The 16,367-nt window shown below is 38.1% G+C and overlaps 1 protein-coding gene across 3 annotated transcripts in view; it reads right to left on the minus strand.

Annotated features, from left to right (window-relative positions):
- The window catches only part of Kmo (kynurenine 3-monooxygenase), a 57,491-nt gene extending 42,046 nt beyond the window's left edge, over window positions 1-15,445 (minus strand). Inside the window, exons 1-5 of one of the 3 annotated variants that reach the window (XM_063236802.1) lie at window positions 15,129-15,445; window positions 7,435-7,504; window positions 6,935-7,032; window positions 4,724-4,813; window positions 2,438-2,486 (exon numbers count right to left, since the gene is read on the minus strand). In XM_063236802.1, coding sequence (XP_063092872.1) covers window positions 2,438-2,486; window positions 4,724-4,813; window positions 6,935-7,032; window positions 7,435-7,504; window positions 15,129-15,182 — 361 coding nt within the window. In that variant the 5' untranslated portion in view covers window positions 15,183-15,445. The remainder of the gene's footprint in view (window positions 1-2,437; window positions 2,487-4,723; window positions 4,814-6,934; window positions 7,033-7,434; window positions 7,505-15,128) is intronic. The other 2 variants (XM_013157282.3, XM_063236801.1) reach the window with 2 other exon arrangements.
- Between the last annotated feature and the right edge of the window lie 922 nt (window positions 15,446-16,367).

The raw sequence follows: 16,367 nt of genomic DNA on the forward strand, positions 1-16,367 counted from the left end.
AATCTTTATATATATAGGGACCAATAAAAATGTATCATGAATAACTTTATTGGTTACACATTGAAATAGCAATATTAGGTTCATTAAAATTTGCATTCTTTTCTGTTTTTTAAAAAAATGGCTAATATAAAATTGAAAATGATACTTGTGGCTGGTATCATGGCCTCATATTGGACAATGCTACTTTCAAAAGCATACAGTATAATAAAGGTCTTGAGAAATACTGAAAAAAGACTTTTATTCTTTCTTAGTATATGTACACAGTACATGATGATTGCCTTCTTTGTGGAGTATTGGTATGTGTACATAACATTTTGCAATTTTTTTACATTCCCTTCCAAAACTGGTTTGATGTAGGATTATCAAAATTATTTGGCCAAATATTCTTTTATGACTTGTCTTCTTGAACAAGTATCAGCACTAAATAGCCAGGCATGATGGCACACGCCTATGATCCCAGTCCTCTGGAGCTGAGGCAAGAGGATGGCTGTGAGTTTGAGGCTAGGCTGGCCTTTAAAGTGAGCTAAAGTCCAGCCTGAACTGCCTAGTGAAACCCAGTCTCAAACAAATAAACAAACAAACAAAATATCATTACATGGGATAATGAACCATAAAACAATCTCACATAAATGTTTATGCCAAGATATAATTTAGTTAATGTATTCTCCAAAGGGAATTTGTTTAGAAAAAATGAGCATTTAAAACTGGCTGAATGTGCTGAATATGTGGAATGACTGGCTCACATGTTCACTGGTTTATAAAGGAATAATGGACTTTATATGCCAAACAAAATTTGTGCCAAGAGGTTCAGCCTTCATTTTATTAACATACTTTGATGCAATTGTGTGTTGTGCAGCACAAAATGTACAATAATTAGGAAAGTGTGTACAGCATCAATTGTACTTTTCTCATATTTTAGCACCTTAGTATTCGCAGGTGTTTCATATAAAAAGCACAGACTTTGAGGCTGGGATTTAGCTCAGCGGCATAAGTGCCTGCCTGGCAAGAGGTGAGGTCGTGAGTTCGATCCCCAGTACCACCAAAAAAAAAAAAAAGCACAGACTTTGGAATAAACAGACTTAAGTTCAAATCCAGATTCTACATTATTAATAGTTTCCTCTAAGATCTCTAAGTAACCTATAACCCTAAGCCTGAGATGAAAATAATTCCTACTTCATATAGTTGCTGGGAGAGTTCTATAACACACACATAAGCTACTTCTCATAGTGCTTATGCTTGGTGCTTTGCTGAATGTTTACTATTATTTTTACCTTAGCAAATTTACAAGATGCCACATAAAGAGACTGATTTGTGTGCCATGCTGCAGACCTGAAAGGTGGCTTGTAGCATTTGTTTTCTTAGAAGCAATATGAATTCAACCAGAAAACTGGCCCCAACTCATGTATCTACCTGTCTAAAAGATAGTCTTCCAAATATAACTATAAATAAATGGAATTAAGAATAATTTGAAGCCCTGTTTCCTCTGTCCTTAGCAAATCAGCTGATGTAACTTTCTCATTATCTCTGCTTCTCAGTTCAACCCAATTTGTTTAACTCACATCAGTCGAACTTGATTTAGTTCTGTCCAACTGACCTGCTGTAAACTGACTGTGGGGAAATAAAGATAAGTCAGGTGGCAGTGGGAGTAGCCTTCTCCAAAGAGCAGAGCTGCAGAGCTGCCTCAAGATGACTTGGATTAAAAGATGACTTGGAACTACTTGGAAAGCATGCTTTGCTGTCAGCCAGCCTGTTCAGCACAAGTGCCAAAGAGAAGAAATGAACATGAACTAGATTAAATTTCATGTAGGCTGAGAGACACATGGCGTGTGATTGGTTATGCAAACTACAAATTTAATTTACAGTCCATTGGCTTTTCCATTAATGTGCAGGCATTTTGATTATTCAGGATTATATTTCACACTTTCCTCTTTTTCCAGCTCTCCCAACACCTACGTGTTTGGTCTTCTACAAAGATGAACCCACAGTCTCCTCTCCTACCATGCTGCTGTGACTTTACCGGGGCCCTGTTTTTGTGTGCAGGGATTATGGCAGTGCTCTCAAGATCACAACTCTTTCTCGTCCTCCACACTGCTGCTGCTCATTTTTTGGACATGCACATCTAATTGTCACTTTGCAAATTGTTTGACCGTATCTGTTTTTCTCCTAGACCACGAGTGCATCAGATGGATACACATTCATTCCAGTGCCAAAGACAGAGGCATTCAATACATGACTGACAAACGTGGTTTTCATTTAGATAACTGATAAGATGCAAACGGGATTCAGGGGGCGCTATTACTGCTGCTCAAGGACTTTGTAATGTACATAGTTGTACTGTTTATAACCTTTAAAAAGGAACAGTAAGCAAATCCCAATAAATCATACAATAAGATGAGTCTCATGTGCTTTACTCAAACTGAATAAAGCATTGGCTTACCATTCAATAAATTCTTGTTCAGATTTTCTCTGCTTATAGAAAGAATATACTGCAAAAAAAAAAATAAGATCAGATATTATTTCTGGAGAATGGACAGGCAATTCTTAGTCCCTCAGTAGAATTATTTATTACTCAGCAGAAAGTTGTGAGCTTAGTTTTTTTGTTTCTTTGATTTTATTGGTATATGTTTGCAATACATAAAAATTACTTTGATTTACCCCAATTGGTATGTATATCTTTGACACTGATCCCCTTCTTCATCTCTGAAAAATCTATCTTCCTGTTCCTACCATCTCTTCTTTATTTTACTCTTCAATCATTTCTGGTTTAGATTTTTTTTATACCAGAAATGGAACTCTGGACTTTGCACTTGCCAGGCAGGCACTAATTTTGCTAAGCTATATCCCCAGCCCTGGATTTCTTATGTAACACGAACCATAGAATATTTATCCTTCTGTATCTTATTTATTTCATGTAACATTATGGTCTCAGGATCCATCTATTTTCCTACAAATGATTCAAATTTGTCTTTCTTTTTGGATGAGTAATGTTCCCTTATGTACTTATACCACAGTTTCTTTACTCATTCATCTGTTTAGGGACATCTAGACTCTTTCTATAATTAAGCTATTTTGAATTGCACTGTTATAAATATGGTATGCATATGTCAGGGTAATATGATGTCTGCAACTTTTTCAGAAAGATACCCAATAAAAATATAGCTAGATCAAATGGAATTTCTATTTTTAATTTTTTGAGGACTTTGCATACTGATTTTCACAGTGGTTGTGCTAGTTTACATTCCCAGCAACAGTCCAGAAGCTTTTCCCCACATCTTGGCCAACATTTGTTATTTTCTGAGTTGTCTGACTACACTGAAAATGTAATGATGTAAAAACTGAAGAGTGGGGGTGGCTGTAAATTTAGTAAGAACTCAGAAATAGGAAGAATGTAGAGTTGGTGGGGGAAGGGCAATTTCTTTCCTTTTGCAATGCAGTGAAGCCTCCCAGATGGGAATTTCCACCAAGTCTCTCTCTCTCTCTGTTTCTCTCTCTCTCTCTCTCTCTCTCTGTCTCTCTGTCTCTCTCTCTCTCTGTCTCTCTCTCTGTCTCTCTCTCTCTCTCTCACACACACACACACACACACACACACACACACACACACACGCACGCGCGCACACACAGCAGTAAGTTACTTTTGGTTCTTAGCTACAAGTCAATCTCTTCATCTAGCTTCTCTGCTATTTGACCAATATCTTTTATCTGTCGATGTGTGACTGGCTTAGGCCCTGGAGAGGGTTTAAATTGATGATCTGGTTTTCCTCAGCACATTCCATGACTGTGATGAGTCACTCTAAGTTTAGTAAAACAGAGCAACACAATCATGAGTCTTGTGGGGCAGGCCTTCAGGAAAACTCTCAAGGACCTGAGAAGAAACCTGCCTTATTTCCCCTAATGTTCCCCATGAAACTCTTAGGGCCTGAGGCCTAAATCTTATTTTTCTGTGAAATCTCTGGAAATGGAAACTCTCCTCTGTCTCTGAGCCATTCTAGTATTTCTTGTCTGCATCACTCAACTAAAGACTTCTCTGGATGAACTTCAAGATTGTCTGTCCTTACCAGGTTGGCCCCCTATTTGTCCTCAACAACTAGCATAGTACAGCACACAGGACAATTATCGTTGGTGGGAGTAATACATTTAATATACAGGCCTAATACTTAATCTGCAGGTGTCGATTTGCCTGTTAAGAAGAGATGGCTCTTTGGCCTTTTCTATAGATCCTAGCTCAATTTGCATATGTCAGTTAGCTAAAGATTTATCTAGGATGGCTCACAGGACTTCCTTTATCTCCTTCCCTTGTGAAGCACAGGTCTGAAGACTCAAACCTATTTTCTTAAATGCCAAAAACAAATAGTTTACTACTTTTCCAACAGCCATGCACTGAAAATTTTGATCCTGCCTTTTCCCAAGGTCCTTAGTTGTTGAAATGTTTTCCTATTCAGCCACAATTATCATCTCAAGATCCCCAAAGGCTTTGTTGTCATGAATATGTAAGTGTTTTACTTCTTGCTAATCTGCATGGTCCATGGACCAACAACACAGGAAACAACCCTGGAGCTTGTTAGAAATACACAGCATAAATGAGAACTATTGCACGACACCATCTCCTAATCAAAAACAGTATTTCTGTAGCTGAGGGTCTGCACTTCCAAAAGCAAGTGGCAATTCCAGACATTAGATTTACTCATAATCAGTCCACAAAGCATTACCTCCAGGGCAAACCTACCTGGCCTTTTGTTCCATAGGGAAGTGCAGATTTTTTTCCTGAAAGAGAATGAATCATTCTTCCTCTCAAAGGAATACCTTGGGATACAATCTGAAATGCAACCAGAAAAAATGATTTCCATTACTATAACCTGACATTGTCCATTACTAAAGCCTGATGCTATCGGTTTTTAAAGTGTGATTTTCAATGGGAGAGGTGTTTGCTGAAGAATCCCTCTTATGTTTCTGTCCTATGAGTGTCAGGTCTCATTTTGGCCACACAATATGAAATAACTGGATCACCATTTTAGATCCTAAGTTGTACTGTTAGTGATACAGAGCAGAAGAGCCTGTCCAGCATGTCTTCAAGTCAAAGTATCTGGCCTCTGGCAAATACTATATGCCACTATATGCGTTTTTAAAAATACAATCCTTGCATGTAACTGAACATTTCTGAGGCAGTATTGAAACTGGTCTGTGACTATTATGTGCTGTCTTTTAAATCCAGAGAGTTGCTGGGCTTTATTTTTTTTAACCGGTTGTTTTCAGAGTGTTTATTTTAAATTAAAATTAGTAATACCAGTGAATAAATAAATAAAAATAAATATGATTTGCACACATTTTCCAAAAAACGTTTTATACACTGTAAAGGATCCTTTAAGCTTCTTACAGTGAAAACTCATTGAATGAAAGCAGTGTTTCTGACATTTTTAGGTTTTTTTTCTTAGCCTTAGATCTTGAAATTGATTTAATGTTTATTTAGCTTAAACTAGTTTCATGAATTAGAGAACATGGTTCATCATTAGAAGGGATGAGCGATTTTTCTCTGACAAAAAGGAACACTGTGAGAAGTAAAACGAGGCACCTAAAATTCAGTGCAAATTCTTTTCTTATATAAAACTGCTGCTTTTTGGAGAAGAGCAAGGAAGTAAGTAGCACCCACACTTACTAATCTTAGCAGTTCAAGGACACGATGGTGAACTGAAGACGTAGAGTACACACAAAGCCCTTGGTTTGACCACCAACACCAAAAAAATCATTTCTTTTCGGTGAATGTAGTATCAAGAAAATGATGCTATTTTTGTTTGTATTGCCAAGCTGCATGATAATCCTATAACATTAAGCCCTTAGGAGGAAAATCTAGCACATTCACACAGTCTCTTAGCCAAACCCGAGGTGCTTGATGGTTTCAAAGTTCAGAACGTTTTATATTTTAGGCAGAGAGTAGAGTACATAAATGATAACCATCACATAACACCAGAAGGTCTGGGGTACCCCTGCCGAATCAAAAACAGTATTGCTGTAGCAAAACACACTAAATGAAATTCTGAAAAAAATAGACCATAAAAAAAAAAGTCTCACGTCAGTTCAAGTTTTGGTGCCAAATGAATGATGAAAAGCTTTCTACTTGTGGAGGATTTTTGGAATACAGTTCTGAATAGGATATTATTGCCTTGTGTAAGAAAAAGCAGGAAGTCCGTCTGCCTTTTCTCATTTTGGATGCCCTAATCTTTTTTTTTGTCTTTTTCGTCCTACTCTTTCCACCGGCAGAGCTCTGCTATCCTGGGAGAGCCCAGGGTCAGAAGTGACCTCAGGTGGGGTTGCAGTCCCCTAACTCCGCTACCTCAAGCCTTCCTGGTGTAGTAGTTAAATGCCATATTTGACTTTATTCTCTCCCCCCCAAGAGAGTAATGAGAACTGAGGAGTAATAAAATCCAAAATGTATAAATTTTGTTATAAAAAAGAGAGGGAGGGGAAAAAAAAAAGAGCTCTAACGGATATAACAACAAGGGTGTTTAGGGATGTTAAATAGCTGACTATATTAATGTTTTTGGATCATTGAACACAGCTGTTTGCAGTCTCTCCGTTTGAATGTCTACTTTGTATTCTTTGATACTGTGATTTGAGCAACTATTTCCAAGATGATATTATGTAATCTATTAATAGGTGATTTCTTACTGTTATGTTTTTTTTTTGTAGTTATGTATTATGTGTAACCTTACACTGCTTTGTTTTGTTTTGTGTTTTTCTCTTTTTCCTCTTAAATAAAAAAAAAAAAAAATGTACATCCTCCGGCCAGATTTCAAATTTTGATAGCCTTTGTGGAATGAGTTTTTTGGTGCAGAGGTCCTTGGCATTAAGTGGTACTTCAAACCAAGATAAAATCTAGACCACAAAACTGTTAAACCCATCAAATATTATCTTCTATAAATAAAATACATTAACAAGGTACCTGGTCCTCCAGGCCAATGGCTTTTAAAGCTTGTCGTCCTCTATAAGAAAGGGCCAAGTTAATGCTTCTTCCTTGTGCAGACTTGGCCACTCGCATATCTAAGATATTGGAAGCGTACTGCATGTTAGATACAAACTCCTAATATTCTAGCACACAATGACCATATTACTGAACCCGAACTACATTAGAACCACATCAGAACTTTATTAACAGACTCATTAATTCTTCTAAAGAAAACACTAATAGTAAATTAGCATTAAAGTAATATTTAGATCACTGAGGTTTTAAAAAAATCACTTTTTTTCTTTTCCTTTTTTTTTTTTTTTTTTGTACCAAGGATCGAACTCAGGACCGTGTATTTGCCAAGAAGGTGCTTATGTTGCTGAGCTATATCTCTGGCCCTGTTTTTTCCATTTTTTATTAAAATATTTTATTCAGAAAACCTGAGGAAGTTATTGAATACTCAGAATCACATTTCACAATATTTATCATAGACTTACCTTCCCTAGCTTCATATAAATCAACTTGGAAATTTCTCTTTGCAAGAAAGCATGCGTTTAATGCTCCGACCTAGAAATTAAAACAATTTTTTTCACATGCTCATCTGATTCCACACATAGAGGGATTTGTGGCAAAATGAAATATTGCTGTGGTTGTACATCACTGCTATCTTTTGTTACCTTGATTTGGTGACTGCTGGAAAGTACCAGTTGTAAAAATAGTGAGATTAATTTAAGACTAAGTGGTATAATTTTAGAAGCTTTGGTTTTCTTGGTTTCTATCCCCTCACTCCTGTGCTATTGACTGAACCCAGGACAATTCTGCCACTGAGCCACATCACTGGCCTTTTAAAAATTCTGTTTGAGACACTATCTCACTAAATTGTCCAGTCTGGCCTCTAATTTGTGATCCTCTTCCCTCAGACTGCCCAGTAGTTGGGATTGCAGGTAAGAGCAATTGTTCCCCAATTTCTTTTCTTTTTTCAATTTTTTTTATAATGAAATATAACTTTTGCAGAAAGAACTTAAAGCATGTGTACAGTTTACAGAATAATTTAGAAAGTAAATCTTTGTAACATTATAACCCTGATAATCACTATTCAGGTCAAAAAGTAAAACATTGTCAGTTCATTTGAACATTCTTGATTCCATCCAGTTACAGGCCTCACCTACAGTTCACCCAGAGTGAACATTACTGAGTATTATTAACCCATCCTTGCTTATTCACAATTTTGCCACTTAGGTACATACCTCCAAGCCATTTGGTTCAAATTGGGTCATTTTTGAACCAAGCATTTTGTATATATAACATAAAGAAGCATCTTGCTTCTCTACCACAGTATATTTATGAGGCTCACCCAGACAATCACATGTAAACTTCAAGTCATCCACTTTTGCTATGATTTGATTCTTCATGGCACGAAATAGCACAGATTATCCCTCCCACTGTCTTAAGAACGTTTGAGCTCTTTCTGATTTGAAAATATAACAAATGATGTATTTCAAAGTGCATTTTTGTACTTGGTGTTCTTACACACATGTGATGATTTTTCTCTAGGGTTTGTAAGCAGAATCTCTGATCAAAGGTCTATAGCTTCACCTTTATGCCGAAAGGTTTTAACATTCCCTACCCATGGGCTCTGAGGGCTCGTCTTTGCCACTAGTTGGTGTTCTCAATTTTTTTTAATGTTGTGGCAGGACAGCGGGTAAGGTAGACAGGAGTGTGGTTTGAAGTTGCATGTTCCTCTTGGGTCCAGGAGGGGACAACTCTTCAAGTCATGTCACATTACACCACTGCTCTGATGCAAATGCAGCTGCCAGCGATCTTAAACCTGGAGCCAATAAAAAACTTTAAAAAGGCAAAGTTTACTATAACAAAAGATGGTTTATTTGGGAAAAAACAAGATGGAAAAGAAAGAAGATAGACAGCTACCGTGAGGTAGCTCAGGAGCTCTTTTCTCGGTCCCTTTTGCGGGGGGCTGTCTGCCTATATTTCTTTTGGTAATTTTTTTTGTCCTTTGGAGAGTCAATTAAGAAGCAAGCTTACTTAATGATAAAATAAAGGGGAGGTGTGTAGTTTTCTGTAGCTGGTATAATATTTTATTGATGTTAAAGTGAGAAACTACATACATGTACATATGCAAGGTGAGTGTGTGCTTGGGTATATGTGTGTCTTACATATTACATACGAGTCGTAGGTGGCTGTCTCTTAAAGGCCTCTGATTTTGTCAGATGGGTGAAGGAAACTGGCTTTCCTGGTAATTGTGTTGCCTGGTGCCTCTCCCAAATCCAGCTGGCTCTTCCCTCCTTTGTCTAATTATTCTAACTGCAGAATCTACCTGTGAAGGCAGAATTCGCTTTCAGCAAGTTTCCTTATTGATTTTAATAAAGCTCAATGAGGTCTCTCCTGTCTTTCCCCTATCTACGGGTCTGTGTCCCTACTACATTCGTGATTAACAGAGAGCACTTCATCACACATGGATTGGCCATTTGGAGTCTCTTCTAAGGTTGGCAGGTGTGAATCCTATCCTTTCCAACATATCTCACGTTTGTCAGTTGAGGTGCATTTGTGGTTTCTCATAGCAAAGTAGGAAGAGAAGAAAACTCAGTGTAGATACAATTAGGACTAAATCGGTTACTCCTGTTGGTTCACAAAAATATCAAGTGCCAGAAAAGATAAGCACCAATGGGATCTCTTCTGCATTATTTATCTTGCCAAGTCAAATTAGCTCATGTCCAATAAGCCAGAAATTCTTCACACATCCGCCCAAGAGATTGTGCTGTGTGCCCTAGGAGGCAGGCACAAGAATATTCAGAGAAGCCCTTTTCACAGCTATACGATCAAGCGTTTTGTAAATGACTCAAATGGCTATTACCAAGGAAGGATAAATAAATTGTGACAGCTTCACATAATAAAGTGCAGTAATATGAATATATCAGCAGCATGATAAGTGAAAAGAAGTAAGTCCCACTAGGGTAAGAGGAAATTCTGTGTGTAACAATTCCAACTAGACTCACCACAGACTGTTGGTAAAGGCACGGCTGACTGTAAATGGGGAAGGTTGAGAGGAAGGGAGAAATTGGGCAACATTTGACACCCGAGAAATAAGCCAGATTTCACAAGGATAGTTTCCATCAAAAACACAAACAGACTGGGGATATAGCTCAGCAGTATAAGCGCCTGCCTGGCAAGTGCAAGGTCCCGAGTTCAAATTCTGACACAAACAAAACAAAACAAAAGGAAACAGAAAAACCCCACAAGTGGTTATGACAACTTTAGATATGTACTTCAAATGCCAAATAAAGCATCAAACCATAAACTATTCTGACCCCAAAGTAATTTGCAAATTAAAAGTTCTATTAACAACTAGACTAGCATGGCTGTGTATCAGATGAGCTCCAAGAAGGTTACACAATTACAGACTTAACCAATTTATCATTTTCCTGTTTCATGGCTTTCCTGTTTTCTTCTACTGCCTTCTTTACAGGTCTTGTGCTTTGACCTCATCTTAGTCAATGTGCTGATCCTCACCAATTAAAATACTATTTTAAAATGTGTTTTATATAAATGGAGAGGCATGTTTATCCTGCATTTAGCTGGTAGTTTCTGTCGGCTCTTATGTTACTCCTCCAGCAATGATTACTTATTATTCTAAGTAACTAAGTAAGAGAAAACTGCAAGCTAGAGTTGGGCTCTCGAATGTCTTCCGAAGGCCCAAGGGGTAAATGCTCACTCACTAGCATGAACCTAGTGGAAGGTGATGAATATTTAAGAAGTGAGGTCTAGTGGCAGATCTTTAGGTCACTGGAACTGTGCCCTAAAATGGGATGATGGGACCCTAACCACTTCCCTTTCCTCTTTTTGCTTCCAAATCACCATGTGGTGGGTGGTTTTACTTTGCCCTGCACCCCTATCATAATGTGCAGCTGTAACACAGGCCTGAAAGTAACAGAGCTAAGTGGTCTAGACTGAAACCTCCAAAACTGTGAGCCAAAAGAAGTCTGCTCTCTATATAAGTTGATTCATCTCAGATATTTGTTAGCATAAGCTAACTAATATGCCATGCCTTTAAATTTATGCTGACCCTCACGGGAGGGAAGACCATGATTACAAATATTCATGTCCTTCCAGTTTATTTGAGCATACATGTTTGCAATACATAAGGATTACTTTTATTGTGGGGAGTTGGTACCTGTATACTACACATCTTAATCCTTTTCTTCCTCTTTAATTCCTTCCCCTCCCTCCTTCCTCTATCATCTCTTGGTCCCCTTCTCTTTTGTAAAAGCTCTATTTCTACTCTTTTTTTTTTTTTTTTTTTTTTTTTTTGTCTTTTTAGTTTTTATTGGTACCAGGGATCGAATTCATGACTGCACACTTGCAAGGCAGGCACTTAAGCCGCTGAGCTAAATCCCCAGCCCCCTTTTTAATCTTTTTAAAAATCCCTTTTCCTTCCTCTCCCTCCTGTTCCATTTTTGCTCCTCTTCCTATTTTCTCTCTATTTCCTGCTGTCTATCGTTTATTACGCTTTTTGCCGACCCACAGTGGCATTTTCCTGGGCCTTTTCTCTCTCTCTCTTCTGTCTCTGTTCGTGCCACACTATGCTCTTAAACGGACCCTCTTTAGAACAGAAGTTGGGTGATATACTTTCATCTTAACATATACTTCTACTACGTCTTCAAGACTTAAGGAGTCCCAAATTTTCAGTATGACGAAATAGACTTCCGCATGTGACCCTAACGCCTCTCCAGCTCTTTTTTTTTTTTTGCTTGTCTCAAAACTATCTATAATGAGAATACCCAAATTACTTTATATTTCCAGAATATACACTTTAATTATGGCATGCTGTATATTAACTCTCATTATTTCTTTAAAAAGTGAACAGTACAGTTAGAATATATTTTGGTCAGGAAATTTATTGATTGATTAGTACTGGGAATTCAACTCACAACCTTGAGTTTGCCAGGCAGGCACTGTGCCACTGAACTAAATCCCCGCCAATAAAGTATCTCTAAAGTAACAATAGTATTACATTTAATTGCATGCAGTGTACTTCTGTTTGACTATTCAAGTTATTTTTAGCATTATATAGAATCACAAGGTACACTTTCAGTATTTTTTGCTAAAGTCCCAGTAAGGAGATGACCTACCAAATAGCAATCTGCTGCATAGGATAAACCCCTTAGCAAATCCTGAGGTCCACATTTTCTTCCTACTTGCCTCATTGGCGCCTGAGCCCTGTTACCAGGGAGGAATGGAGTAAGGCTAACAGGAGAACAAAGTATCAGAGAAAGGGAGAAAGGAGGGAGTCTGAAGTAGAGTGGGGAGAGAATTCTGACACCGGGAACAGAGGGGGGCTCTGCTTGATCTTCCTTTGTTTTGTGTTTTAAAGCACATAAAAAATGATTTCAAAGGGCAGGCAAAGTTGTTTAGAAGGTTTTGTTTGGGATTTTGAATATAGTTCAGACTTGGTGTTTTGGAGAGACCACATTAAAGACCTGACTGCTTTTAATTTCTCAGCCAAAGGACAGCTGTTCCTCTTGATATTGAATACCATGCTGAGGTTGACTTGTTCCAGTTTAGATGGCCGTAATCAATGTGTGGGTGCTTTTCCTTTTAGAGTGAACAGAGGGATGGATGGATGAATGATGGTAAATAGGGCAGAGGGCCAAATGATCTAAGCAGTGTTTTAAAGGAGGACAGGTCCAATACAAAGAAAGGAAAACCTTACTTTTGCAGGCAGTTACTATGCTTTGGTGCCTGAAGTTGGTTCCCTCCTGGATACTACTTAACCAGGTACCAAATGAAGAAAACTCTGAGAGGTGAGTTCTCTGAATATAGAAGAGACTGAGATTTCTGAGGTACTTTAAGAATCACTACTAGCAGGGCAAAAATATGTTGGAATGTTAGACAAGGGTGCTAGAGAAATATAGGCACAAAGCACAAGGGAGAAAGAGACTAGTGAGAGGAACTGGAGCCCAAGAAAAAGTACAAAAGAGATTGAGGCGGGACACAGAGTGAGGTCCAGCTGCGACTCTGGACACTGAGCAAAGCTAGAAGGACTTCCATGGCCACACGGAAACCCATTCCAGTCTTAGATAAGGGGCAGCAAGGAGGGTTTTTCCCATATAAGAAGCTCCAGAGCCTAAAGAAAAGAGAGTGAAGAAAGATTTGTTTATTTTAATGCTACCAAAATAAAATAACAAGAAAGGCTAACAGTAATTATGTCTTTTACAGGGTGAATGTCACGAATATTTGCAAAACACAGAACAAAACAAAAAATAGTTCACCTGAACCAAACGACATGCTATATAGACCTCAACACAAGATTTTAAGTCATTTGCTGGTTTATATGGGTGGAGGACATTTAGGAGGAAGTGAAAATTTGATTTCTGTTTTTAGAAAGGCTTGAGAACAAAGCTAGATGTCTGTGAATGAGAAAGTACAAAAAGAGAGCAAAGTTAAAGTTAAAAGAGTCGGGCACCTAATTTTAGACCAAGAGGAAAAAATTGAGACCCGGCGTCAACTTTCTGAGCTTCCAGCTGGCTGTGGACTGTCCCCCACCAGTCTCACTGCTGCCTTGTGCTGCCCTCTCCATGGAGTGAAGGGTGAGTGGTGAGGTGGGCAATCCTTGGAGGCAGGGCAGAACCACCATCTGGCACCACGCTGGCACCAAGCCCGTCTCAAGTCCATAAATCCATGACACGATCACCATGATCTAGAGTTGTGAGTCCCAGACTCACAAAGCTGTGCTACTTTGAAGGCACGTGCATTGATTGCATGATGAAGTGTCCTGGTGTCATCCAGGGAGAAATCCGTGGGTAACTCCATGTTCTTGGTGTCTTCCCAAATCATATATCCAGTCACATATTTGTTACCTCCTCCTTGGGTTTCTAAGACATTTTAAGAGCTATTGCTGCCAGCTTTTAGAATACATGAATTCTTATTTGAGCAATATTTTGCTAAGAAGGAATTGAATGGAAGCCTAGCTGTGAAGCGATGACAGCATACATCATATCAGGTGACCAACAAAGCACTCAACAGCGTGTCTTAGCATTTTGAAATTTATAATCAGATATCATAAAAGCACCGTCATAGTACTTTGGGGAGAAGACAATACAGAAGACAGTACAAAAGGCAAACAGCATGTTATATAAATATTAATATCACGTAATATTAAACATTATATAAATATATAGCAATATACACTTCTTCTAAAGGCTAGTATCAGGTGCTAATTCAGTTTTATTTAGTAAATAAATTGGTAAATACATAAACATCTGTGAGTTAAAAGCTGGAAAATGATTTAACCAAAGGTTAAAAACAAATTATTAGATTAACTATGTTTGTTCTAAAAAAGGAGTTCTGCTGAGAGGAGAAGAAGTATAGTTTGCTGGAGGCAGCTCCATGCTAAGTGGAGAACTACCTTGGCACCCTAACTATGGACAGACATGGTATCATCAGTGTGGGCAAATCCAGGCACCTTTACTTTATCTGCTCAGGTAGGAAGTGAGTGCCTCACTCCACCATCCAGGTTTAGCACCAGAACAGAAAGTAAGTCAGGCAACCAATTACTTATTATTCCCAACAGTGCAAATAACTACTGAACATCCAACATGATTTTTTACTTTAACTGCGTGTTCCATGACCCTTTTATTCTTTGAGACAGTATTAAGCTGATCTATTAAGCTGATCTATTAAAGTGGGGTCAATGTTTTGATTAAAATGACTATAAAGACTAAACACCTAATTTTAAAAACATAGCTAATTTGCTCAGGAGGCTGAAGTAGGAGGATCGTTGCAAGTTTGAGACCAGCCTGGGCTACAAAGTGAGCCTAAGGCAAGCCTGAACCACACAGGGAGACCCTGTCTCAAAAACACAAAAACACCAATACAAAACAAAACATAGCTAACTTGAGGGTAAAATAAAAGTGGGCTCGCTTTATTTTTGATTTCTGAGAAATACTAAACTACAAGGATGAAGGAAAGAGACACCTTTGTATTTAATTTACAGGAAAAAAATCTTCCTTGGCAAAGAACAAATTAAAACTAATGGTATACTTAAAATAGTTGTCAATTATTAGGAAAGTCTTCACAAAAACTAACAATCTGTACAACTGACAATAGTAATCAAGCAAATGAGTAATCAGTATAATCCCACCAACCCTAGTTACACATCCAGAGAGATTCTTACCAAGCCACCACCAATGACAGCTACTTTTTGCCTCTGACTGGCAGATGAGTCCATCGCTGCAAAGTACTTTCCTAGGTTGCTGTTCCGGTCTGGAAGGGCTCGCTGCTCCACACTGATTCTTCCCGCCTATCTGCTAACCAAAGCCTTTGTGAGCCAGATTCAGTGTTTGGTAAGGGATAACTTCCCTTGGTAATATTTTACTCATTAGTATCCAAAGTACAATCAATTCAGCTTTTTTTTTTAAAAGAAAATTCGTTTCAGTAACCAAGTTTTGAAAAGTTCAGCCAAATGAAGACACTAAGCCGAGTTAGTGGTTTTGTTCTTCTGTTTTTATACTTTCCTGAGCAAGACACTTCCCATTTTTAAAGCATTGCTTACTAGAAAATTTAGAATCTAATCTATACATTACCACTAGGGGAAATGGTTAGTAACATGATTCTACAAACTGATTTCTGGTTTTATATTAGCTACTCATCTTTTTTTTTCTTTTTTCCATCTCATTTAAAATGTGTATCATTTGTTTTTATGTACACTTTTAAGTTGCAGATTTTCCTGGAATATTATGTGGTATAAAGTAAAATAAGAACATAAATGAACATGCATTTTCATTTTCTGGTGAAAACAGATTTCAGCGTGATTTTGACCTGGGTAGGAACTAGAGTTAGACATCATTCAATAGTGACCTCTTGTGGAGAAGTATGGTTAGAGTTGCTAGAAAACTGCTAGGTATTTTTATGTATTTATTTTGAATAGTAATATAATCACATAGTGTGAAATTCATGACACAAAGGATGTAGGACAGGTATTAATGTATCTCTTAATCCTTGTGATGGTTACTTTTCTCTCCTTGCTAAGACAAAATGCCCGACACCAAACATTAGGGAAGGAAAGGTTTATTTATCTCGCAGTTCCTGGAGCTTTCAATCTGTAATATGCTGGCTCCAAGGCAGGGTGGGACATGGCAGAGGGCAACAGTTCATGGCAGCGAAAGACAGCAAAAGCCACAAGTACAAAAAGGCTGCAAAGCACGGAGATTTGTTGCTTCTTGTGCTTCTCTCAGGCCATCTTTTCTTTTCTCCTCTTCCTTCTCAGCAGTCCAGATCTCCTTAGCTCACATCTGCAGTCCACAGTCACTTTGTTCTAGCCAAACTCCCAGTGTTGTAAATCATCCTGCTCTTGATTTTGCGAGCAACTTCTTAAATGCTGTGATTTGCTTTCTTGCTTTCCAGGTGGTATCTT

The sequence above is a fragment of the Cavia porcellus genome, unplaced genomic scaffold, assembly GCF_034190915.1.
Source record: "Cavia porcellus strain 051 isolate PalLab524CR breed Dunkin Hartley unplaced genomic scaffold, mCavPor4.1 scaffold_26, whole genome shotgun sequence".
NCBI classification, from domain to species: domain Eukaryota; kingdom Metazoa; phylum Chordata; class Mammalia; order Rodentia; family Caviidae; genus Cavia; species Cavia porcellus.